The sequence below is a fragment of the Lepus europaeus genome, chromosome 6 (assembly GCF_033115175.1).
Source record: "Lepus europaeus isolate LE1 chromosome 6, mLepTim1.pri, whole genome shotgun sequence".
NCBI lineage: Eukaryota > Metazoa > Chordata > Mammalia > Lagomorpha > Leporidae > Lepus > Lepus europaeus.
In genome coordinates, this window is record NC_084832.1 from 104,443,494 (window position 1) to 104,470,164 (window position 26,671).

The window sequence follows — 26,671 nt, forward strand, 5'->3', positions numbered from 1 at the left end:
GGGTACCTGTATGGGTTTTTCAGTGTGGAGGGAAGGCAGATCACAGAGTGGACTGGTGGCATGAACTAACTCTTTGATGATGAGCCCGAACACAAAGAATGGACAGGACTCCATGAGGAAAGCAGGCAGGAGGGCTCCAGATAAGGATGAAGATAAGGATGAAGGTAAAGATTTGCAGGAAGATATGAGCCATGATTTGTAGAAGAAAAAGACTGGTGCACGAGAGTGGAGGGTTCCTGCCGGTGAATAACTGAGCCTCTTCCAGTATCCAAGGGTAGCAATGATAGGGTCCCTACTGTAGGGTGGTTGGAATTAGTTCATCTGGTACAGGGCAGAGGAAGGGGGAAGGAAGAGGTGTGCAGAGTGTCTTCCATAGCCAAGGCTATGCAACCAGGCTCTCTTCCTTAACCACATGCACCATGCCTGCAACCTATTACTGCTGTGATTTCCAAGTGAACCAGCTGAACAATAATGAGACTGCTGTATGCACTCGCTGTTGGGTGGCTCGGGAATAACTGGGGGAAAGATTCTCTTTCTTGTTGCCTTTCTAATTTTCCAGAAGCTCCACTCACTAGCCCTATTATTGAAATTTTCCATTTGACGTTCGGTTGTGTCTTTTGAGTTGAGTTCAAGTTTTGAATACCACTCCCTAGGCTCGTGGTCTGGAATGGAAGTGGATAGACAGCTCTCACGGGTCTTTGTAAAATCAGACTCTCTAAAAACCATGAACACACGTAAGTGGGCAGCTGTTCAGGGCTTCCCCGTGTCATGCACCACACAGCCTCGCAGGGTACTGGCTGCCTCATAATCACCCTAGGCTTTTGTATAGACATTTTGCCTCTTTTCGGGTAGAAAAAAGGATGGCTTTCCCTAATTTGTGTTATTTTTAGTCCATGTCTCAGTTCAGTAGATCCCTAGATGTATAGGAGCCTTTGCAAAGTTCATGAGGGAGAAAAAAGTTGGAATTAACCAGATTATTTTTGGTGCGGAGAAATTTTGAAATCATAGTTTTTCCATAACACATATTTTAGTGTAAAATATTTACGTACATAACTTTTCACAATACGCATTTTCATGTGAACTCCTGGCAGCCCAATCAGATAGGAGGAGGAGACCTGACTTTATAGGTTAGAGCCGAGGGTGGGGGCACCTGCAGGAGAATGTAGGCTCTTGACTTCCTGTCTCCTCTTTCCAAGGTTTATGAAGACCCCAGATGAAATCATGAGTGGCCGGACAGACCGGCTGGAACACCTTGAATCCCAGGAGTTAGATGAACAAATATACCAAGAAGATGAATGCTGAGGGGACCCACGCCCCAACTCAGGGGCCAGCATCCAGGAGGCCTTCGCCCAGGCAGCACTGCTGCAGGCCTGACGGAGCCGGCGAGCCAAGGAGCTGGAGAAGGGAGAGACCCAGAAATGGCAGGGATGCTTCTCTTGCAGACCAAGAGGGACCCCACTGCACCTTAGACAAACCACCCAGCAAAGGCGGGGCTGGGACGCCAGCAGAGGGCCAGGGCCTGGGACTGTGTCGAGTTTCCTTCTCATTTGCAACCTCCCCCTCTGTGATTCCTCCCTGCCCCCTTCCACCTACCACCTGTTGTTAGTTTCATGGTGTTTTGTTTTCGTTTTTTAACAACATGCAGTTTGATTTTTCATCATTCATACTGGGGAAGACATCGGATGTTGTTTTCCTATGGAAATATATATCTATTATATATGTATATCTTTTTTTTTTGCAAGTCTTTCAAAGTATAGCAAGCCCAGCTGGTCAGGAAAGAGAACGCTTGTGAAAGGTTTAGCTTCCTCTTTGTCCTGCCGAGTGGATCAGGTGTGTTCCTGCTGCAGTTGGGTCTTGGTTGAGGGAAAAAAAATGCTTTTAAAAAATATTACGTGAAAAGGAGGGCTCTCTTTCTCTCTCTCGCTCTCTCTCCTTCCCTGGCTTCCCTCTGTCCTCCCTCCCTGCCCACTGGTGAGTCTCAGACAGCTTAGAGTCTTGGGGGATTGTTGGCACTAGATCGAGTCAGGGGCCTGGGTGCTTGGTCACCAGCAACACGAAGTCAACCCCGTCTCGCTGCCTTTGGCCCCCATCTGATGGAAGCTGCTGGACTCCCCAAGAAGTGCTCATGTGGCAGCCATCCCTGTGAGGGCTGTGAGAACCACGCAGCTCTGGCGAAAGATAGGGGGGAAGGCTGGCCAAGGTATTTGCAAGGTCCTGGCAGCTCGGGATGAGCTTGTAAGCACTGCAAAGTGGAAAACAGGAGGAAAAAAAAAAAGGCCCACGCTGACCTGGCAGCCCAGAAACTGGGCAAAAAAGATTCTGCAGAAGGGATTTGTTTTTCCAAAGCAGGCCATTGAGGCAAGTGAGAAAGCAAGCGCCCCTCAGCCGCATTCCAGAGGCCAACTTGTGGTCAGTGTCATGCCCTCGCCCGATGCTTTCTTCCCAGTGCCTCGATTTGTTTAAAGTTTTCTGGTCTCCTCTGAACACAGAGATGCGAGAGGAAGATCCCGTAGCATGGTGTCTCTGTCACCAGTGTCTGCCCAGCGTGGGCCTCATGGCAAGTCCACGGGTGCATTGCACTGTGCTCTGCCATGACTGTGTATCAGAAAGGACCCGTCCGTGGCTCTCCTTCACCCCAGATACGCTCGACAGAACCTTGGAAATGAGGATAGTACCACCTCTTAGTACTTGCGATGATAACATAGTTTGTGAGATCCATTGTAGATTTCTGTTCCTTTTCTAGCCATCCACCTGGGCCCTTCCAGTGTAGGTTCACACAGGCGATATTGGGAGTCCTTTTTTTCAGTCCGGAAGGTTAGACCTGTCTGACAAAGCACCCTGTCCTTGTTCCCCTCTGTTTTCTCCATTCAGCTGAGTGAGCATCTCCTAGCTCCTGCGGGTCCTCCTGTGCAATTCCCAGGTGAGGCTGCTGGAGTCCAGGCCTCTCCACCAGCCATCTGTGAGCGGAGTTGGTACATACAGTTGGAGGCACACAGGCAAGAGGAATTCTCCCAAGGACTCCAGCCTGGGAGGCGAGTCCATAGACTTTGGTTCAAAGACACTGGAATTTGAGGAGCTGCTCCAGGCTCTTCAGTCTTGTTCTGTCCACGGGGAGGCACACAGAGGTGACAGGCCCACTCCGACGGTCACAAGCTTCAGCCATTCTGCCTTCTGGCAGGCCAGGGGTCTCCCATGTGAGGCTGGAGGGTCTCACGGGGAAGGTGTTGGTCTCGAGCTGCTTGAATGATGGTGGTCAAGTCAGCTGAACCCCAGCACACTCCGGGTGTCCTTGGGCAGGAGAGAGTGACACTTTTTTTTAGCCTCCATAGTAACGGATAATCGGTCTATCTCAAATGAGGAGATGAAGCCAAATACTTGGTGTGTTGTGAAAGCCCTTAAGTTTAAGAGCTGGAAAGGAAAGGTGGATTTTTCTGAGGTCCTTTGTGGGAATATGGAGAGAGCAGGGCACGGGGAGGCTCTGCTCTGAGATTAGGTTGCCTGTTTCTGGCCTCTCAGATTAGGATGTCTCTTTTTTGGCCACTTGACCCCAGAATAAAAATCCTACCCCACCCTACCCCCTGCCCTGGCCTCCTACTGTTTAATTATGGAAGGAAATTCCTTTTGACCCAAGGAATTCTGAATTTAATGTCCTGTGAGCACACACAAGACTTGGGATGACACCATGAGCCACTTTGAAGAAAAAGTGGAGATGCTGATCCCAGCGCAGTGAGAGTTGGCTAGACTAGCTATGTTGGAGGTAACCCAAGGCAACCTTGCCCAGCCTACGGCAGCATCGCCAATATTTGGGGACTGCCACAGGCAGAGAGTATAGACCACTGGGTTTTCTCTTTTCAACAGCATGTCTGGAACCCTCGGAAACATTGTCTTTTTATCAATACCTTGCCCACGTGAGAGTGTCACTTCAGCTGAAATTTAAATAAATGATGGTGACAGAACTCCCCGAAGTGACTGACAAGCCACTGCCATGTCCACCTCTCACAGCCTAGGCTCCAACCCTGAATACCTTTTGGAAACATTCATTCCCTTTTTGTCAGAGGGAAACCCAAGTCTCAGGGAGGTCCTGTGACCTGCCCCGGGAGTGGACGGCACACTTCGGACAGAATTAGCATTGGGCCGCACCTGGCCACACCCCCACCTGACCCACTGCCACCCAGGAAACTAAGGATGAAAGATCTGGGAATGCTGTGCCCAGGCAATCGGTGCTAGTCAGGAGCTGTGCGCTCACTCTAGCCTGCCCCTCCTCTGATAAGAAACCTGGATTAAAGGGGGTGAAAGGAGGAAGCCAAGGGGGGGTGTCAGGATACAGTAAGCCCTGCCTGCCCGAAAACCACAGGAGACTAACCTGATCCTCTTGGCCCGTCTACATCAACACTAAACAACGGCAAACTCCCCGACTTTCACACATGCCAAGTGAACATTCTTGAAGATTTCTCTTTGTGACTGCAGCCACCTACAAACCAGAACGAATCTAGAATTTCTTTCCCTTTCCTTTTTTTTTTTTTTTTTTTTTGTTTGCTTAGTTTCTAATCTCTTATTGTTTATGAGGTGTGGGGTTTATAAGGGACTGAATCAAATGAATGTAACAAAAAAAAAAGAAAAAACAAAAAAATGCCTTTTCTCAGGGCCAGTGAGTTGCAAATAATTTTTAAAGAAAAGCCTATAATTACATCATCTCAATAAATTTTTTATAAAAAATTAAAGTTTCGAGTCTGTTTTTAATCATATGAACTGGAGTCAGAGTGGCAGGGTGCTCTGATGAGGTAAACACTGTCCCCAGTTACCGGGTAAAATGCCGTCACGGTTCTGAACTGGCAAGAAGCAAGGCTCCATTGCAGGCAATCTGTAGACAAGTGGCACCAGGAAGGCCATCGCTAGCCACTCAAAGCCAGAGAGTTGCCACATGTGGCCAAGTCCTATGCTGTGCTAAAAGGTACTCATTCATAAAGCAGTTAGACAATGCCAAGGAGTGAAGGACCACAGGTCCTCACACCATAGAATTGTCCCTTAAATCTGCTGGATTTGGGATGGGCATTGTGATGCAGTGGATTAAGCTGCTGCTTGGGATGCCCTCATCTCATATCCGAGTGCCTGGTTCAAGTTCCGGCCACTCCATTTTCAATCCAGCTTCCTGCTCATGCGCCTAGGAAGCAGCAGATGATGGCTCAGGTACTTGAGTTCTGCCATCCTTGTGGGAGATCTGAATGGAGTTCCAGGCTCCTGGCTTCAGCTTGCCTCAGCCCTGGCTGTTGTCGCCATCTGGGGAGTGAACCAGTAGATGGAAGATTCTCTTCCTTTCAATACATCTAAATATGGCAGACTGGAGTATATGGTATTTGGGTATATGGTGGACTGGAGTCGACAAGATAATGAGGGCATCAGAGCTGGGAGAGATCACAGGGCCATCAGCGCCAGCCCATGTGCTCACTGTCTCAGCCACACTGGCTAGAAGAGTCACCTGCCAGTCACTGGGCCCTTAGGACTTCAAGATCCAGTATTCAGCAGGGGCTATCTGCCATCAAAGGTAGGTAGAAACGAGTAGGATGAAAAATAAAGCAAACTGCATTGCTTTTGAAGCAACTCAGATGTACAAGAGGACTTCAACAAGTTAATGGAAAATGGAATTAAAAGTTATTTATGTGCAAAAAAATTTTCAAGTCTGCATCTTTTGCAGTGCACATTTTCCATATTCACTTGGCCCTATGCTTTTTCTATATGTATAACTTAAAAATTTTCAACTGATAGCTGAAGATTCTCCATATTTGTGGGCTCCCATGTGGTGTCCTGATACATGTACATGGTGTAGATTGTCCATAATCTCAAATATTTATGGTGCAGACATTTAAAATCCTTCTAGTTTTTCAGAAAAATATACATGTATTATCATTATCCATAGCCAACCTACTAGCCAATAGGACACAAGAACCTCTTACTGCCGTCTAACTACAACTTAGTACCCAACAGGTAATATTTCCCCACCCCTCAACTCCCCCCAGCCTCTAAGTTCCATCAACTGATGAGTGGATAAAGAAAACATGGCCCGATGTTCTGTATCATCTGAGCATAATATCAAATAAAGTTCTTAGAACTTTTCTGTGGTACTGAAAATGCATTTAAAGCTATTTCTGTAATGTAGTGTTCAGATCATCTGAGGATTGCTAGAAAGGCGAGTTATCAGTCCCCACCCCACAAGCTGGGAGCAGGGGCCTAGCAGTCTGTGGGAACAAGTGCTCCTGTTGATTCTGATGCACACTGAAGTTTAAGAGCCACTGTTACAACCAATTTGTTCTTATGAAATTATCTTATGAAAAAAAGCTGTGGCATTTTAAACAATATAGAACCAGAATTGACGGCCACAAACCAGCATTAACACAACTTCCACACAATGATGCTGCATTTCCCTAATATTCTGCAGATGTGCTATGGATTGAGGCTAATTGGACATAGAGCCATAGACCAAAGTTGTCTCATTTTCTCCAAGCCTGTATAGGTTTGCTGTAAGGATGAACTGTCCTAAAGGGAAACAACAGGTGACCTGCCCTTGAATCCACTCATGTCCACTTATCTGCCTGATCCAAACAGAAAAATCAAAGGCTACTTCTGATCTCATGGACCTTGGAGATCTGTCCCTAGAATTATTAAGCAGAGTCCAACTGATAATTTAACCAGGGCGTTTGCAGAGGGATCCAGAACCACTGGATAGGGTGATGTTTCTCAAGCTGGGACATGCTTGCAAATCACCGGGGACCTTGATTTTAAAAAGTAAAAGAAAATCTTGCTTCCATAATGACATACTGGGATATAAAGGCAGAAGATCTGCTTTTCTACCACACTCTGGGTGGGGCCCGAGATTCTGGTTTTGGGTTTAGTTTTTTTGTTTTTTAAATTGAGAGGCAGAATGACAGAGCTCCCATCTGCTAGTTCATTCCCCAAATGTCCACAGTAGCCAGGACCGGGCCAAGTTGAAACTAGGAGCTGGGAACTCAATCCAGGCCTCCCAGGACGGTGTCAAGCACTCAATCACTGTTGCCTCCCAGAGTATACATTAGCAGGAAGCTGGAATCCAGAAAGGATTCAGGACTTAAACCCAGGTGCTCCAAGTTGGGATAGCAGCATCTTAGTGGCCTTCTTACACACTAGGCTGAAACACCCCAGAAGATTCCATATTTCTGACAAATTCCCTGGCGATGCAGCTGCTGCTGCTCTTGAGACCACATCTCCCATAGCAGGAGCCAGAGATCTCCCTTCAAGCCCCGAGATCCAGGCCCTCACTGCAGAACTTAACGCCTGCCTCCCTCTGTTGCTCTATTCCCTGGTGTTTCTCCCTAGAGCAATCCCTGGGGCCAAACCTGCCCTGCAAGAGGTTTGTTCTCTTTTAGGGCAGTTACAAGAGTAAATACCAGGCCCACACTATGGCAGGGCGGGTTAATGCCCTGGCCTGAAGCGCTGGCATCCCAGCTCTCTGCTATGGCCTGGGAAAGCAGTAGAAGATGGCCCAAATCCTTAGGCCCTTGTGGGAGACCCAGAAGAAGCTCCTGGTTTCTGGCTTCAGATCAGCGCAGCTCCAGCCATTGCGGCCAATTGGGGAGTGAACCAATGGATGGAAGACCTCTCTCTGCCTCTTCTCTTTCTGTGTTACTCTGATTTCAAATAAATATATACAATTAAAAAAAAACAACACCAACAAAACAACAAAGCCTCCTTGCCAAGTAAAGGAGCAGCCATCCACATACGGGAGCTTCATACGGACATACCAGATGCCTCCTGGTTCCATCCTTACAGGGAGGAATTCGAACACCAAGAAGCACTGCCTCCCTCTCTCATCCCCAGAAAGACCACCTGTGCTCACGGTAAGGAGGTAGAAAGCTAACAATGGCATCTCCGATGATCCAAAAGGTACTAGGATAGATGAGCACATTGCACTTCCAGCTCTTCAAGATACTATTTTTTTAAGATTTTATTTATTTGAAAGTCAGAGTTACACAGAGCGAGGAGAGGCAGAGAGAGAGATCTTCCACCCGATGGTTACTCCCCAATTGGCCGCAACGGCCAGAGCTGCGCTGATCCGAAACCAGGAGCTGCTTCTGGGTCTCCCACATGGGTGCAGGGGCCCAAGGACTTGGGCCATCTTCTATTGCTTTCCCAAGCCATAGCAGAGAGCTGGATTGGAAATGGAGCAGCCGGGTCTCGAACTGGTGCCCATATGCGATGCTGGCGCTTCAGGCAGGGTGTTAACCCTCTGCGCCACAGCACCAGCCCCCAAGATATTAACATTAAAAGCAGACCGTCTTGGGTCAGTATCCACACTACCAATACTCACAGATTCATTCCTTATTTTTTTAATTAAGGCCCTCAGCTCCTGCTAGACTGAGGAAATAAATCTCTGCTAGTAAAAACCACTGGGGAAGTTCTGCCTGATCTCTTGAAGCACCAAGAAACTATGCTCTCCCCCAAACTCGAAGCAGTGCTCTCCTAGAGTTCTTGAGGGGCCTCGTCTTGGGCTTCCACCAGAGTTTTGGTTGGGAGCCTCAATATCCATGTGCACTGCTCCTCGCTCCCTCCAGTGCCTCTGCCTGAGCTCAGCATCCCCTCCTCAGTGCCCCACCTACAAGCACTTTCACAGAAGCAACTGAATGTCTCCAGCAATTAAGGGCTCAGATGTGTGTGTGCCCTCCCAGAGCTGGCACAGAAAGGATCTTACTAACTTGTAGAGATCACCAGCCCCGAGGCTTTGTGGCATAACGGTTAAGCCACTGCCTGCAATGCTGGTAGCTGGTATCCTGGCTGCTCCATTTCCCATCCAGGTCCCTACTAATGTGCCCAGGAAAGCAGTGGAAGATGGTCCAAGACTCTAGGCCCGTGCACCCATATGGGAGACCCAGATGAAGCTTCCGGCTCCTGGCTCCTGGCTTCAGCCTGGCCCAGCCCTGGTCACTGTAGCCATTTGGGGAGTGAACCAGTGGATGGAAGTTCTCTCTCTCTCCTAACTCTGCCTTTCAAATAAATAAAATCATATTTTTAAAAAAATCACCAGTCCTATGTATAGTACCTGGTACATTGAGTATCTTAAAAGTTTTGAATGATGGAATGGAACCAGATAAAAATCTTTTGTGACCTTGGCAGAAAATTGGACTCCATCAAAATTAAAACTTGCTCTTCAATAGACACCATTAAGAAATTTTTTTAAAAAACAAATTATAGATTGGGAGAAATTCTACAAGTCATCTGTTAACAAGGACTTTTATCTAGGATATGGAAAGAAGTCCTACAATTCAAGAATAAGATGAATTGAATCACCCAATTTTAAAACGGTCTCAAATGTGAAGCTGGAATGATGCTCATGTCCACAGCACCTACCTTGGAAAGGACCGAGTTCCTATAGAGAAAGGGCTTAGAAGAGCACACAGCACATTAAGCACTGTTTCACCCTGCATCTGCTGAGCCACCAACTGCTGCTGCACTCAGAGGCTCTGCTTTTATTATTTCTACACACTGGGATTCCCCCAAAGTACCTTCTAAACAAAGTTTCCACTGTGTTTGTCTTCTGTTTTAGTTTGATCAGCATGCAATGCCTGCGACCGCCTCATTTCACAGCGAAGAGAGCAGAGTCCTGGGGCTATCGGGAGCCCTCCCACACGTGGGTTGTCTGAGCCCAGGCCCCCGCCTGCCTTGCTCACTGCACCTCCCACTGTGGGGCCAAGTTCTTGGCCTCAACAAGTAGCTGAACACTCAGTGAAACTTATTTGTGGCAATGGATTCAACCCAAGGGAAATATTGGGTTGACTTTGGATTACTGAGAATATTTCGACCTGGTTTTGTTCCAGTTCAATATCTTTAGGAAATGTGTAGATTTCATTCTATTTAAAAATGCATTTTCTAGTTTCAATTTTCTTTTTATGGAAGTCTGGCTCAGTTGTCCTACACACATTATTTGGGTTCAGCTGGGGACTAGGATATTAGAACATCATGTTTTAATTTTTGAAGATTTATTTTATTAATTTGAAAGAGAGAGAGGTAGAGAGGTAGAGAGAGAGAGAGAGAGAGAGAGGTCTTCCATCCACTGGTTCACTCCCCAAATGACAGCAATGGCCGGAGCTGAGCAAATCTGAAGCCAGAAGCCAGGTGCTTCTTCCAGGTCTCTCACATGGGTACAGGGGTCCAAGCACTTGGGCCATCATCTGATGCTTTCCCACGGACAATAACAGGGAGCTGGATTAGAAGTAGAGCAGCCAGGACTCAATCCCCATATGTGGGATGCCAATGCTACAGGCTAGGGCTTCAACCTGTTTCACCATGGTGCTGGCCCCATGTTTTAATTTTTTAAAAGGCTTTACTAACCTGCAAAATCTGCATTCCTTTATGGGGTACAATGCAATATTTCCACAAGCACATAGTATAACTGATCGAATCAGATAGTCAGCCTCCCTACCTCCCCATCCTTCTGTGTTGGAGCCTGCCTGCCCCTCTCTTCCATTTTTTCCCCAAATTTTAGTTTATTTGAAAGGCAGAGAGACAGAGCAATCTTTCACCTGCTGGTTCAATTCCCAACTATCTGCAATAGCCGGGACTGCGCCAGGCTGCAGTCAGGAGCCCAGAATTCAATCCATGTTTCCCACATGGGGGGCAGGGACCCTACTTGGGAGGCATCACTACTGCCTCTCCAGGTACACATTAGCAGGGAGCTGCAGTCAGGAGCAGAGCCAGAACTTGAACCCAGGCACTGTAACATGAGATACAAGACTCCCAAGCAGCATCTTAACTACTGCACCAAATGCTCCACCCCAGCCCATGTGTTATTTAAAAGCATAGTTTCATACTGAATTTTTTAGAGTAGCAAATATTTATTGACTCCCTATTATTTTCATAGATTGTTCTTTGATGCCAGTATTTTGATATGTGCTAAACTCTGTTATGTCCCTGTAGGTGATCAACAAACTTTGTGTAGAAAGGGCTGGCTTGTAAATATTTTAAACTTTGCAAGCCATATTCTCTTCACATTACTAATTTTTAGTCTGTGTGATTTAGTACTGTTTTATTAGATGCATAAAAAACTTGGGATTTTTAAAAATTTTTATTTATTTTATTTCCGAAAGAAAAAGACAGGCAAAGAGCGATCCACTTGTTCACTCCCCGGGGACTGGGCCAGGCTGAAATCAGGAGCAAGGAACTCAGTCTGAGTCTCCCATACGCGCGGCGGGGACCTGAGTCTGCTGCCCCCAGAGTGCGCACTGGCAGGAAGCTGGAATCTGAAGAAGAGCCAGGATTCAAGCCCAGACACTCTCATTGGGATGTGAGCATCCCAAGCGATGTTTCACCTCCTGTGCCAATGCCTACTCTTTAAATAGCATATGATACAAGACGGTACACTACAGTCACCTTTCTGTAATTTACTACTTCTATTTGAGTGTGTTTTGGTTACCCATCACCCAACTTCCCCCTATCTCCCACTGCCACCCTTCCTAGCAGTCTCTAGTAATCACTGTTCTAAATTCAGATTGACTTTTTAACTTCCTCGTGTGAGAGAGAACATGCAGAATTTTCTGAGTCTGGTTTTTCCACCTAACACAATGACTTTCCCACCAAAATACTACTTCTGAAAAGAGCCCCAATGGTGAGGTAGCCAGGTTACAAAGCCTTAGCAGTCCCATCATTTCAGAAACCAACAGGTCAAGCTGTGAGAATCTCCTAACCATCTCGCTCTGGGCCAGACCCTGCTTTTTTCCCCTAAAAGGAAATCGTGCATGTGACCAGGCTGAGAATCTGCTCCTCTGGTCTGAGATGAAGCTTCCTGCAGATCAACAGATCAGCACCCGTGCTAGGCTCTGGTCTCTGCCAACTGCTACCTCTGGCAACTCACCTAAGGTTTGAGCCTTGCTTTATCGCAGCAATCTTTTCTTCCAAGCACCATGGAAATGATTCAGCGAAGCAAATATGGAACACTCCTGGTACGTCTACCGTGGTTCCCCCTCCTCTCTTGGCTGCCTAAAATTCTCCCCTCTCAACCCACGTGCTCTTCCAGCACAAAATTTGTCTCCTTCGTCCTTCTGACTTCTCTAACACAGAAAATCACCCAAGGACAACTGCTGAGAGTCTTGGACCTCTTGTTCATCAACTGGATCACACGTTACTCCTCCGGGACACAGCATTTAGTCAAGACCTTGACCTACACACAAGGCAGAAGTCCACAAGTCCTTCTCCTCCCAGCCTCTTCTTTCTAGTAAAATCTGTGTGCCATTTGCATCAGCTTGGTGCTGGCTAGTCAAATCAGTACCTGAAAGCAAATTCACCAGGCAATTTGGAATCAGTTTCGAGCAAGTCAAGGATGACTTCCTGTCCTTTCCCTTACAGCCGCACCCCACCCCAGTTCCAGTTCCCTGTCTGAGGGAAACCTTGGAAACAGGGGCAACTCCAGAAGCAGCTTACTCTCCTAGCCAAAGACTTTCCATTTACAAAGAAATTTTGATCTCAGTTGGCAACCAGGGTTTCACACAATCAAAACCGTCTCCCTTGCTAGTAGGTAATTCGTTCTCACGCTCTGCTCTGAGCATTCACCGCGGTGGTCACCTTCAAATATTGCTCCCATGTCAGTGACAATGCAGCTCCTGGCCACGTGCCAGGGAAAGCCACCCTTGAGGACCCCAGAGCCCTCCCCGTCAAAGGGGTATACTTGGACTCATATTCAACATGCATGGAAGGAGACGGAGCCAGTTCAGGGAAGTCCCAGACCAGACCACTGGGCTGAGACATTGGCCACAAAGAGGACCTCACTCAGTTCTATGCTTGCCTGTAAAGGCTTCCTTCTACTTCAGATACGTGCTGTGGCTTAACTAGCAGTCAGGAGGAATTACGCCAATATAAAATATAATTACACGGTGTCATGGCATAGCTCTACCTTTTGTCTCCACTTCACAATTTTAGGTACTAACTTTTGCATGGGCTCAGACTTGCCAAAGCACATTCTTTTCCCCACTGGGTGCTACACGGAGAATCTGGTTCAGGGGAGGTTACCCAGTCCACAGCACAGTTCTAACAGGTGTAGCCCAAAGGGCTTCAGGCCAGTCACCCTCAAATTACCTTGGAAGAAGCCTGCCCTTTGTTTTTTGAACACATTTTAAAGGAGATCCAGGTGCCCTGGGTGGTGCGTGGCTCCTTGAATGGATCAGGAGGCTTTCTGAGTAAAGTCAGATCAGGGTGGTCTTGGGGGAACAGCACAGGCTCTGGAGTCAGAAACCTGAGCCCGGAAACCAGCTCTGCCTCCCACAGCAATGCAGTCTTAGGAAAGCTTCTCACCCTGAGGGGTCATTTCCTTCTCTAAGGCTCTGAAGGGCTTCTTTGAACAGTAGACACACTGCGCATAAAGTACTTGGAGAATAAAAGATGACATTCATAAATAGCACTCAGTACTATTCAATTGGGTGGGTTCTTTCTCCACAAAGTGGAAGGAAAGATGGGTAAAGGATTTTTGATCCAAAAGTATTATTTTCTACTCATCAAATCCTACCCAGCTTTGCTCTTCACATTTTGCTCTTTTCTCAGTCAAGGAAAACAATTTTTGTTAAAAGATTTATTTGAAAGGCAGAGCTAAAGAGAAAGAGGAGAGATGGAGGAAAAGAGAGAGGTCTTCCATCCACTGGTTCACTCCCCAGTTGGCCACAATGGCCAGAGCTGTGCCAATCCGAGACCAGGAGCCAAGCATTTCTTCTGGGTCTCCCATGCAGGTGCAAGGGCCCAAGCACTCGGGCCATGTTCTACTGCCCTCCCAGGCCACAGCAGAGAGCTGGATCAGAAGTGGAGCAGCCGGGACTCGAACCGGCACCCATATAGGACGCCAGCACTGCAGGCTATGCCATAGCACCAGCCCCAGTTCAATCGATGTTGACAAATCTCATGAAACCACTCCCACCATCACCAAGATCAAAAAAAGACTGTCAGAGCTGGGAATCACTTAACAGCAGTTGACAGAGGTCTTTCACATTCTTTTTCCTAGCTGCCTGATATTTTGTGTAGCTGTACCATAGTTTATTCAACCAAAACTTTATTCAAGATTCATTTGAATAGGAATTTGGGATATTTCTGGTATTTTGTTAGTGAAGATAATACTACAGTTGGATAACCACCCACAAAGACAAACACAAGCCACTGTATCTGTTGGTTTCATGTTTGTGGTTTTAACCCACCATGGACCTAAAATAGAAACATACAATGCTAGAAATGGGGGCCATGGCATAGTGGGCTAAACCTACATCTGTGGCGCCGGCATCACATATGGATGCTGGTTTGTGTCCTGGCTGCTCCTCTGCCGATCCAGCTCTCTGCTATAAGCCTGAGAAAGCAATAGAAGATGGCCCAAGAGCTTGGGCCCCTGCATGTACATGTGAGACTAAGAAGCTCCTGGCTTTGGATGGGCCCAGCTCAGGCTACTGCAGCCATCTGAGGAGTGAACCAGCAGATGGAAGACCTTTGTCTGTCTCTCCCTTTCTCTGTAACTCTACCTCTCAAATAGATATTTTAAAACAGGTTAGACAAAGAAAGAATCATAGATCATGTGTCATAAATAGAACCTCACAGGAACCAGAGACTGACCCAAAGCCACCCCATCTCCTAAGTAGCATTGCTGTTATGCTTCTGTATGGTTGGCATTGCCTCAGAGTCACAAGGATATCTCAACAAGGTATAAGAAAAAATACAGAACAGTCTTCAAAAGCTACAAAGCAACAGCATAAACCTGAAGGTAAAATGAGGAGAGGAAAATGCTCTCAAAGCGCAAGCTCAAATACGAAAGGTGCCGCCCATTAGAAGACAACTTAGTCTCAGGAAAAGCAGACACTGAAAGTGGAAAAGGCATGAGACGCTACCTCAGAAAGAAATGAAAACACACAAAATTGATCAACTTTATAGACAGCTTGATGCCAGAGTGCTGTAATAATAAAGTACATGCCATCACTATCTGATGTGCATAAAGAAATCCAGAGCACTGGAGGCTTGGAGCTCACCGGAGTTTTTATCAGAAGAGAAGAGGAATAACCCTAGCTTATTAGATCAAAGTCTGCAATCGGCCTTCTAAGAAAGTGGCTTCCTGTAGGCTTCTCCGTGGTTTCTAAGTTGTCATGAACAGTTTCAGAAACAAGGAGTACACTGGGGGCTATAACGGCAGCCTTTGTTTCCACTCACCCCAGAAACGATCAGGAGGCTAAGGCCTACTGATAAATTGCAAAACTTTCAATAAAGTGAAATCACAGCGAAACTTATAACACTGCAGTGTGGGATTCATAACATACTGACATGTGATACACGTGATAACTAATGACAGAGGGGAAGGTGCTAAGTGGCTACCAGGTTCTTACATATTTTATATGACAAAATGGTATATTAACCCTATTGCTCTCCAAAGTTAGAGCACTCATTGTCATATTCAAGTAACCACTTTGAAAAATTAAAACAAGCTGGTAGACAAATTAATTAAATTCAATTAATCCTAAGGAAATCAGGAAAGGAGTAACAGAGGAAAAAGATGGGAAAAATAGAAACAAAATAGAGATCTTAATTCAATCAGCTCAATAATTACATTAGATATACAAAGATTAAACATTCCAAATAAAAGATTTTTTCAGAATGGATTAAAGGAAGATAGATCCAAGAATATGCCGTCTATAAGAGACATACTTAAACAGAAAAGGACATTGATAGGTTAACACTAAACGGACAAGGAAAAAGTATGCCATGCATCTCTAGACATAAGTAGTATAAAGTGGTTGTATTCAACTTCAATACAAAATTATTAGAGATAAATAATGGAAGTCTCTAGAAATAGTCATTAGTATGCTGATGATAAAACCTAAAAAATTTATAATAAAGTCAAAAGGAGGTATCAGTACTGAGGCACAGGTTAATCCTCCGCCTGCGTTGCCAGCATCCCTTATAGGCAACAGTTCTAGTCCCGGTTACTCCTCTTCTAGTCCAGCTCTCTGCTGTGGCCCGGGAGGGCAGTGGAGGATGGCCCAAGTGCTTGGGCCCCTGCGCCCACATGGGAGACTGGGAAGAAGCCCCTGGCTCCTGGCTTCAGATCAGCGCAGCTCCGGACATTGCAGCCATCTGGAGAGTGAATCAATGGAAGGAAGACCTTTCTGTCTCATCCTCTCACTGTCTGTAACTCTACCTCACAAATAAATAAAATCTTAAAAAAAAAAAAAAGTCCAAAGGAAGGCAAGATATAGTATGTACAACCATTCCTCAAATTCCCACTAGTTAGTGGGTAGGGCAGGGAGGGAAGAGAGGGAGAAGGATAGAGACAGAGAAAGGGGGAGGGGGAACAGGGAGGAGAGAGAAATCTTATGTTTACTGGTTCGCTCTCCAAATTCCCACAATCAGCTGAAGCCATGAAGTAGAATTCAATCCAAGTGCTCCATGTGGGTGACAGGGACTCAGCTCCTTGAGCACCACCTGCTACCTCCCAGCGGGAAGCTGGAATAGAGTGGAGCCAGGTCTCAAACACAGGCACTCAGATATGAGATGTGGGCATCACACGTGGCACCAAACCCCATCCCTTGGGCTAGATTATTGTAAAAGAATACATGCTGACCTGTTTCAAGCACACTCAGGTATCCTGAATTACCACTCGTACAGATAAAAGGTACAATTTTTTGACAATAGGCTCTTCAACTACAGGAGAAACTTGGGAACTCTGAGCTGTGTGGTCTTTCCAGCTTTATATATTAAGAAAAATAAATGGGGTATAAACAACTACTTGTCTAAGTAATGTTTATTAAGTTTTGGCCATGTGCCAGGCATTGGGTCAAAGATGTAAGCACAGCTCCTGCCTTCATACTGGAAAAACAAATAAGCCGTTATTCCAGTTATAAATATCTGCTGTGCCATTATTATCAAGAAAATACTCATGATGCTGAGACAGAGAATAAAAAATGATGGAGGAAACCTGCCTGAGATAGCCTGATCAGAGAAGGGACTTGGTACAGGTGACACTGAAGATCACCCTTCACAGGGAGACAGAGCAGGGAGGTCAGGGGAATAGTATGTGCAATGGTGCTCAGGGAGGAAAGAGCTTGGCGGGGCCAGCACTGTGGTGTAGTGGATAAGGATGCTGCTACTGCTGGCATCCCATATGGGCACTGGTTCGAGTCCCAGCTGCTCCACTTCTGATCCAGCTCTCTGTTATGGCCTGGGAAAGCAGCGGAAGATGGTCCAAGTCCTTGGGTCCCTGTACCCACATGGGAGACCCAGAAGCAGCTCCTGGCTCCTGGCTTCGGATCTGCACAGGTCCAGCCATTGCAGCCAACTGGGGAGAGAACCAGCGGATGGAAGACCTCTCTTTTCCTCTGCCTCTCCTTCTCTCTCTGTGTAACTCTGACTTTCAAATAAACAAATAAATCTTTAAGAAAAAAAAGAGCTCAGGAGTTTTCAAATTATTAATTTTTAATTATTTGAAAGGGGTTGGGTGGGGCAGGGAGATGGAGAGATCTTCTCTCTGTTGATTCACTCACCAAATGTCTGCAATAGCCAGGCTGGATCATGAAGCCAAGAACATGAACTCAGTCCAAGTCTTTCACAGGAGTGGCAGGGATCTAAGTACTGAGCCATTTCTGTTGCCTCCAGGGTGTGCATTAGCAGTAAGCTGGGATGGGAAGCAGAGCCAGGACTCGAACCCTGGCACTCCAACGTGGGATGTGGATGCTCCAAGTGGGGTTTTAATTACTGTGCCAAATGCCCACCCCAGCTTTGGAATTTTTAAGGAACTGAAATAGGCCAGACTGGCTGGAGCTCAGAGTAAGGGAAACAAGGATTAATCTGTCTACCAGATCAAAGAACATAACATCCAATCTTAAAAAAAATATATATTATTTTTATTTATTTGAAAGATGGAAAGAGACAGAGAAAATGATATCTCTGTCCACTGACTCACTCCTCAAATGCTACAACAACTAGGGCCGGGCCAGGCTTAAACCAGAAACCACGAATTCTATCTGGGAAACCAACACGGGTAGCAGGGGCCCAAGTACTTAGACCATCTTCTGCTTTCCCAGGCACATTAGCAAGGAGCTGCATTGGGACAACTAGGACTCAAACCAGCCCTCTAGTACAGAATGCTGGTATTGTAAGCAACAGCTTCACTCACTATGCTACAATGCCAGTCCCCCAAATCCAGTGTTACATAAAACTGGCCCTAAGGCAGAAAAAGTAGTAACACTTTCCTAACACTGACAAGCTCACATAACCTTGATACCAAAATCCTATAAGGATACAAAAAATGAAAATGGAATAACCTCCCTCATTAAAGAAAGATCCCCAGTCCAGCAAATAATGCTAAAACACTTATGTATGTACTGGGATGTATTATGAAATAATCCAGAGCATTTTTGAAAGTTGGCATGACATTTCATTGCTGCTTTTCCTAACACTGGAAAAGCTGCACTTGACTGAGATGCCAACAAGCTTGCAAAGGGCCACACGCATGGTCCTGGAAACATCCACCTTTCAGATTTCACAATGTTGCACAGAACTGCCCCATGCAAATCCACCAATAGGACAATTTTGCCTTTGGAAACTAGTCTGCCCCTCCCCTCCCCTCGGCCCACTCTGTCACCTTGAACGCTCCTACATTTCTCTTTGGGGAGAAGGCTTTGAGGCCAGCATTGTCCATTTAAAACAGTGGTAGAGCATGGTCATGGGTCTGTCACTGTGATATTATCGTCTGATTTCAAGAAAAATGGTGTATGTGTATGTATCATGTCTACATTTGAAGTGATGTTGCAAGTTTTAAAAAATTATAAGAAAAAAATACAATTGAGTACACAATACAATTATTCCAGGTATATACCTGTAAAACAATATTTAAAAAGAACTTTTCAAGAGAAAATAAAAACTGCTCTGGTTGTTTTTACCCTCCGCCTGTCCCCTAAAGCAAATAATGGTCAATGCCTCATTCCTGTGGCATTGAGTAACAAGCAGATGAAATAATGCGTGGTAGGAGTCCACTCTAGCCTTGGAAAGGAGCAGCAATGCAGCCACTTTGGGGGATTTGTAGGTTTGTTTTACAGTCTAGGACTTCTGGTCTTTCAGGAGCACAGAGAGGGATGATAGCCAATAGTGTCCCTGATAGGAAACCTCAGTGAGCAATACAGAGAGTAACAAACCCACCAGATTCTGGGGCAGGCTTTGAAGGACAAGTATCAGTCTAGAGCTGGATTTTATGTATCCCCAAGTAGTTTGAATTATCTTCGATCAGTCCTTTTTCTATCCTTTAAACAGTCTCTTTGTTTAATAAATCTTAGCTGCTCCTATCCAACCAAGTAAAAAAATCTGATTAAACCTCAGACCTTCTCCTAATGACTCAATAAATATTCATTAGATTGAATGAATCTAATGTAAACATATCACTTTCAAAAGAAGTCTTTTTAAGGTCATCCTTTTGTCCATCTAAGTGAGCATCACAACGTTCCTCCCAAAGTTATCCAACAGTTGACATCTCGGGAGTTAAAAATTCAGAGCCAGAAAAGTTTCTCCATTCAAAAACAGGAGTCCTGTTAGACTGTTTTGCAGTTTAGGAAGCTTTACTGAAGCCTCTGCGGAACCCTCCATGCCTACTTTCAACTCTATAGTAGAGAGGAAAGTGCTGACGTGTACTGGGGATGTCTGACCTAGGTAGGGTATTCAGCGGGGGAGTTAATGAACAGGATAAGCTGTAAATCATTATTTCTCAATCGTTTTCCATAGTTCTGTCCACTGCACTGGGCACTCTGTGAATATCTATCAGCCACACAGACAGACGACTATGTTTTTCTTAACACACCCAGAAACCAAATCCCAAACCACAGCTAGCCCAAAATTAGCTCCTAGTGACAGGCTGACTGATTGACTTCCTATGTCTGTGAATCTACTGATTCCCCATGATGGCTGTTTGGATTCCAACTTAATGTCTACTCTGTGTGTATTTCATAGCTGCCTCCTGTCCCACCCCAATCTCTAAATTCCGGAGAGGCAGGGCCATGATGTCAGTGTCTTATCCTTGGAGCTGAGAAATGCTCTCAGGGGACAGGGAATAACCCCACGCTGTCCCTGTGGGAATTCGGGGGAGATGAACTGGAGCAGAAAGGCTGATCTGTGGAGATAAATAAATCTTAAAAAAACCAAACCTCAGTTTATTTATTTGAAAGTCGGAGTTACACAGAGAGGAGAGGCAGAGAGAGAGAGGTCTTCCATCCGCTGGTTCACTCCCCAATTGGCCGCAATGGCTGGAGCTGCACCGATCCAAAACCAGGAGCCAAGAGTCTCTTCTGGGTCTCCCACATAGGTGCAGGTGCCCAAGTTCTTGGGACATCTTCTGCTGCTCTCCTAGGCCATCAGCAGGAAGCTAGATCAGAAACGGAGCAGCCAGGACTCGAACCAACTCCCATGTGGAATGCCAGCACTGCAGGCTGAGGCTTAATCAACTATGTCACATGGCCAGTCCCTCCATTCCCAACTTTAAGATGTATGTGCTGGGGCTGGCACTGTGGCACAGTGGGTTAACGCCCTGGCATCCCATATGGCCACCATTTTGAGACCCTGCTGCTCCACTTCCAATTCAGCTCTCTGCTGTGGCCTGGGAAAGCAGTAGAAGATGGCCCAAGCCCTTGAGCCCTTGTACCCACATGGGAGACCCAGAAGAAGCTCCTGGCTCTTGGCTTCGGATCAGCACAGTTCCGGCTGATGTGGCCAATTGGGGAGTGAACCATTGGATGCAGGACCTCTCTCCATCTCTCTGCCTCTTCTCTGTAACTGACTTTGAAATAAATAAATCTTTAAAAAAAAAAAAAGATGTATGTGCTAAAAGTTTTGGAGTGGGACTTGGAGTCCCTTCTGAGAAGCAAATCACCCTTAGAAGCTTTGGATTCAGAGGCATGAGCTGAGGACAACTGAAACCCAAAATCCTCCCCTCCAGATCGGAGGTACAGTTTCTGATCCAACAATAATGACAACAGCAATTAGCAGGCAAATACTAACTACATCTTTTGTCTTCAAACACTCAACTTCTGGGGAATTTCCCTCTTCCTTTCTGCTTTCCAACACTGTTAAACAACTTGAGCTTCTTCAGAACGATGTGGGCTGGTGTTGGACCAAGCCGTTAGGAGACCGATGGTGACATACACCCCATGGTGTAGTACCTGGGTTGGAGTCCCGACTCCGCTCCCAATTGTAACTTCCTGCTAATGTGCACCGCTGGAAGGCAGCAGTGATGAGTCAAATACATGGGTCTCTGCCATAAATATGGGAGACCTGGACTGGGTTCCTGGCTCCCAGCTTTGGCCTGGCATAGCTCTGGCTGTTACAGGCATGTAGGGAGTGAACCAGGGGGTAGGAGCAGCAGTGTTCCCTCCCCCTCCTTCTCCAAAGAAATAAAGAAAAACCTGTATCAGAGATGTCACCTTTGTACTAGTCTCCAAAGCCTGCCTCTATTAGTGACGTATTCCTCTTCAACGCCCTAGACATACGAAGGCTGCTGTGTTCCTTTGCAGTTAGAGATACCGTAAAGACTGCAGCTTGGGAAGAACTGCACAATTCAGGGGTTCGAATCAATCTGATGAAAGTCGACAAGACTCGTTTGCCTGGGGTCACTGACTTGTAGCCAAGCCCAGCTCTGCAGGTCCAGTTTCTTGCTTATCACTTTCCAGCCTCCGTCAAGAGCAGGCGCTGACGGGACAGCTGAACCCACAAAGCTAGCATTGTTGATTGTGATTTAGGAGTGTGGGATTCACTTTCTCTAACACAAGGGGGAAACCGAAGCTGACTCAACCAAGAGGAGGGCAAAAGACGCCTGGCCAGCGTCACCTCACCTGGAGAGGGAATCCAGGGAAGACAGGTTTCCATTGTGCAGTGTCTGGCGAGAGCTGCGGCAACAGTGACCTCATTGTTCCACTTCCAGCATTTGACTACCCAAGATGAGAGCTTCCTTTCTGCTTATTACCTAGGGTCCAGGGTTGCTGGGAGAGGTAACCAGACCACACTGTCACATCCTTTGTACTCCCTGGAGGGCGTGTGCTACAGTGAAGACTGGAGAGCCCGATCAGCGCTAACTCTCTGAGGTCCTCTGTCATCTTGGTCCCCTGTGCACGGCTATTCATTCATTCTTCATTCTTTGCTGTTGCTCTTTGTTTCAAGTCCATTAGACGTTCACTCCAGGAAGTAGAAACTAGCATAAAAACCACTGTCAGCCTTCCCAGCTCCAAAGCACACCCTGAGGGTGGGGAGCTCACATGAAGTCAGCCCCTTTGCAAATACGAGAGTAATAATAGCACACACAGAGTCTGCAGACCCGAAACCACCCAAAGAGGCCTCGGGCTGCAGTCAGCACTCTAGTGCCTACATTAACCGTCCCCGGAAGACAAAACTACTTACTCCTCTACATTCTTCCTCTCCTTCATTAACTCAAAATCAGGAGTTTTAATACTTTTCACATCAAAACAGAGGCTTGACCAAAAGATCCACAAATGTCAAGGCTGCTGACAGGAAAGCAAACATGAATGGAAACATTATTTAAAAAAAAAAAAAATGTATTTCCTTCCAGGAAGATCTGAGCAGCACCAGCAAGAATCACCATCTGGGGTCATTTCACAATAACCCACACTGGATCTGACCCCCCGTTATGAGCTGAAGTTCAGTCTGAGAAGGAACTATGCCACACAGAAATGGATCCCCCTGGCCAATGAGTAAAAACCACATCACTGCAACACACCTGGTTCTGGAAAAGCTCCCCCTGTTACAGCCCAGCAATCACACTGCTATCTGGATAACACCTCTTTTTCTCACTAAACTCTCCTCTGGACTGTTTGGATTAACTCTCGTCTGGTCAATAAATCTGAAATATAAGAACATCATTTTGGGGCCAGCGTTGTGGCAAGGCAGGCTGGGCTGCTGCCTGAGGTGCTGGTTGGAGTCCAGCCACTCCACTTCTGATCTGGTTCCCTACTGATGTGCCTGGGGAGGCAGCAGATAAAGGCCCAAGTGCTTGGGCCCCTGCACCCATGTGGGAGAGCTGGAAGGAGCTCCTGGCTTCTGCCTGGCCCAGTTCTGGCTGTTTCAGCCATCTGAGAAGTGAACCAGAGAATGGAAGATATCTCTAACTCTTCTTAAAAAAAAAAAAAAAAAAACTAATCTTAAAAAGAACATAATTTACATAATTTTATTTTTCAAAGTAAGGCTTCTAAGTGTACTGGATAAGATGCTACTTAGGCCACTCATCCCACATTGAGTGTCTGGGTTCAAGTCCCAGTTCTGCTTCCAATTCCAGCTTCCTGCTAATGCACACCCTGGGAGGCAGGCGATGGCTCAAGTTGTTGGGTCCCCACCGCTCACATGGGAGACCTGGATTGTGTTTTGGCTTCTGGCTTCAACCTGGCCCAGCCCTGGCTGTTGTGGGTATTTGTAGAATGAATCATAGCATGGAGATCTCTCTTGGTCTTTCAAATAAACTTTTAATAAAAAATAACAATTTTTAAAAAGCAAAAAAGTTCTAAAAAGGCAAGTCAAAAATTCTTAACATAAAAATAGATGAATGGTTTGACAATATAAATATGTATACAGACAGATGAGAAAAGAAATATAAATATTTATTCTCTTTCAATTCACAAATACAAAGCCATCAACTATCACCATTTCTATTTAACATTATTCCAGAAGTTTTATTCAAATCAATGAGATTAAAAAAAAGAAGTGTCACTGATACTATACTATGTGCCTATAGAACCCACAAAAATCCATTAAAAACTATTTTAAGAAATAGAAGTTATTTTGATATAATTATCCAAAAGTCTATGTGCAAACAACATCTACTTAGAATTTATAATAAAAGGAAATATCTCATTTACAACAGTAAAACAGAACACCTTGGAGTTACACTGAAAAAGTATGTAAGAAAATTCTAAAGTGCTACTGTGGAATCACCCCACCTCTCCAAAAAATCTTCAGCAAATGCAAAGTAGTATATGTTCTTAGGAACACTTATTACAAAGATGTTCATGGCTAATTTCTAATTTGTATCATCCTCATGAAACATCAATAAAATTGTTTAAAATAGGCAAAATGACTTGAAGTTTATTTGCAAAGGAATCATGCAAGAAATACCAGGATAATTCTTTTATTTAAGAATTATTGGCCGGCGCTGTGGCTCAACAGGCTAATCCTCTGCCTAGCGGCGCTGGCACACCGGGTTCTAGTCCCGGTCAGGGCACCGGATTCTGTCCCGGTTGCCCTTCTTCCAGGCCAGCTCTCTGCTATGGCCTGGGAGTGCAGAGGAGGATGGCTCAAGTGCTTGGGCCCTGCACCCCATGGGAGACCAAGAGAAGCATCTGGCTCCTGCCTTGGGATCAACGAGATGTGCCGGCCGCAGCGGCCATTGGAGGGTGAACCAACAGCAAAGGAAGACCTTTCTCTCTGTCTCTCTCTCACTGTCCACTCTGCCTGTCAAAAAAAAAAGATTTATTGTATTTATTTTTTAAAGATTATTTTATTTGTTTGAAAGACAGTTACAGAGAGGTAGACACAGAGAGAGAGGTCATCCATCCAATGGTTCACTCTCCAGATGGCCACAATGGCCGGAGTTATGCCGATCCGAAGCCAAGAGCTTCTTCCAGGTCTCCCAAGCGGGTGAAGGGGCCCAAGGACTTGGGCCATCCTCCACTGCTTTCCCAGGCCATAGCAGAGAGCTGGATCGGAAGAGGGGTAGCCGGGACTAGAACTGGTGCCCATATGGGATGCCGGCACTTCAGGCCAGGGTATTAACCCACTGCACCACAGTGCCGGCCCCTATTGTATTTATTTGAAAGGCAGAGTTACAAAGACAAAACAGGAGAGACAGACTTCTTCCATCTAGTAGTTCATTCCCCAAATGGCTACAATGACCAGTGCCGGGCAGGCCAAAACTAGGAGCCAGAAGCTTCTTCCAGGTTTCCCATATGGGTGCAGGGGTCCAAGCACTTGGGCCATCCTCTGCTTTCCCTGGTAAGTGAGGAGGAAGGTGGTTCAGAAACGGAGCAGCTGGGACTTGAACCCCCACCTATATGGGATGCTGGCATTGCAGGGCAGTGGCTTAACCCATTTTGCCACAGCACTAGCCCCTACCAGGAGAATTTTTTTTTAAAGATTTTTTATTTGAGAGTTAGAGTTATAGGCAGTGAGAGGGAGAGAGAGAGAGAAAGGACTTCATTCTGTTGGTTCACCCCCCAAATGGCCGCAATGGTCGGAGCTGCGCCAATCGGGAAGCCAGTAGCCAGGTACTTCTTCCTGGTCTCCAATGCAGTGCAGGTGCCCAAGCACTTGGGCCATCTTCCACTGCTTTCCTGGGCCACAGCAGAGAGCCAGATTGGAAGAGGAACAGCTGGAACTAGAACCGGCGCCCATTTGGGATGCTGGCACAGCAGGCAGAGGATTAAACTACTACCCCCACGGCACTGACCCCAGGAAAATTCTTGAAAAAGTGTAGGTAAAGAAATCTATTCCACCAAAATTTAGCTAATTAAAATGGTGTGGGATTGGTTCACAAATATATCTGTAGAATTGACTAATAAGTCATGAAATTTACTCAAATTTATATAGGAATTCTGCAGAAGATAAAAGTGGAATTTAATATTGGTCAGGACAAGAAGGATTATTCATTAAGTAATCTTAGGATAATTGGGTTTTTATCAGGAGACAGTTGGATATAAACTCTAAAACTGAAAATAAAAACCAAGTGGAACAAAGATTTAATGCGAAAAATTCAGCCACGAAAGAATTAGAAGGAAACACAGGAAAATTGTTTCTCTAATGTTACAGCGTGAAAGTTCTGATGTTCTGGACACTGTGTCCTTTCTATCCATCACCCACTTCTAGGTTTTCCCAGCTAAGCAGAACCCCAGATCTGTTCAGGGAGGCAAGAGGCCCAAACTCAAATGATGGGTCAGGAAGGCAGTATTGTTCTCCACCTTCCCAGCCTCCCTTGCAGCTATAGCACCTACGTGGCTTATTGGCCAATAAGATATTACTGGAAATATGCTCAGAAAATTCCTTCTTTTACCAATGAAAACTCACCAATACACAGGCACCCCCTACCCTTTGAAAGTCTAGGCCTGGGTTGGGCATTTGGTGCAGTGGTCAAGATGCAATCTGGCATGTCCACATCATTTATCAGAGTACCTGGGCTCAGGTACTAGTTCCACTTCTGATTCCAGCACTGTGCCAATGCACACTCTGGAAGGCAGCAGCTTCAGGCTCATGTACTTGAATCCCTGCCACCTCCATGGGAGACCCAGATTGAACTCTAGGCTCCTGGAATCAGCCTGGCCCAGTCCCAGCTATTACAGGCATTTGTGGAGTAAACTAGTGGATGGAAATCTCTCTGCATCTCCATTCTTTTCTGCCTCTCAAATAAATAAAAATCCTCAGCCACATTAAAAAAAAAGGCTAGTCACATAGAATTTGTCTTGTCTTGGGACTAGAAGGGAACAGTTAATAGTCTAGGAGACATTAGCCCTGACACTGTGGAACAGCTGAACTCATGCTAGCAATGTACTCTTTACTTTTTCATCCTGTTGTGAGAACTGTAGAGTCCTGTTGCCTTGAGTCACCGTGTTAAGAGTTTTGGCCTCTTGAAGTTGTGCAACACTTGCAGTGCAGACCCAGCCAA

The 26,671-nt window shown here is 45.9% G+C and overlaps 1 protein-coding gene across 4 annotated transcripts in view; it reads left to right on the forward strand.

The window, feature by feature from the left end:
- The window catches only part of ETV6 (ETS variant transcription factor 6), a 272,788-nt gene extending 268,067 nt beyond the window's left edge, over positions 1-4,721 (forward strand). For all 4 annotated transcript variants that reach the window (XM_062194833.1, XM_062194831.1, XM_062194832.1 and 1 more), the window contains one exon: positions 1,197-4,721. In XM_062194833.1, the coding sequence (XP_062050817.1) occupies positions 1,197-1,302 (106 nt within the window). In that variant the 3' untranslated portion in view covers positions 1,303-4,721. The remainder of the gene's footprint in view (positions 1-1,196) is intronic.
- Positions 4,722-26,671: the final 21,950 nt, after the last annotated feature.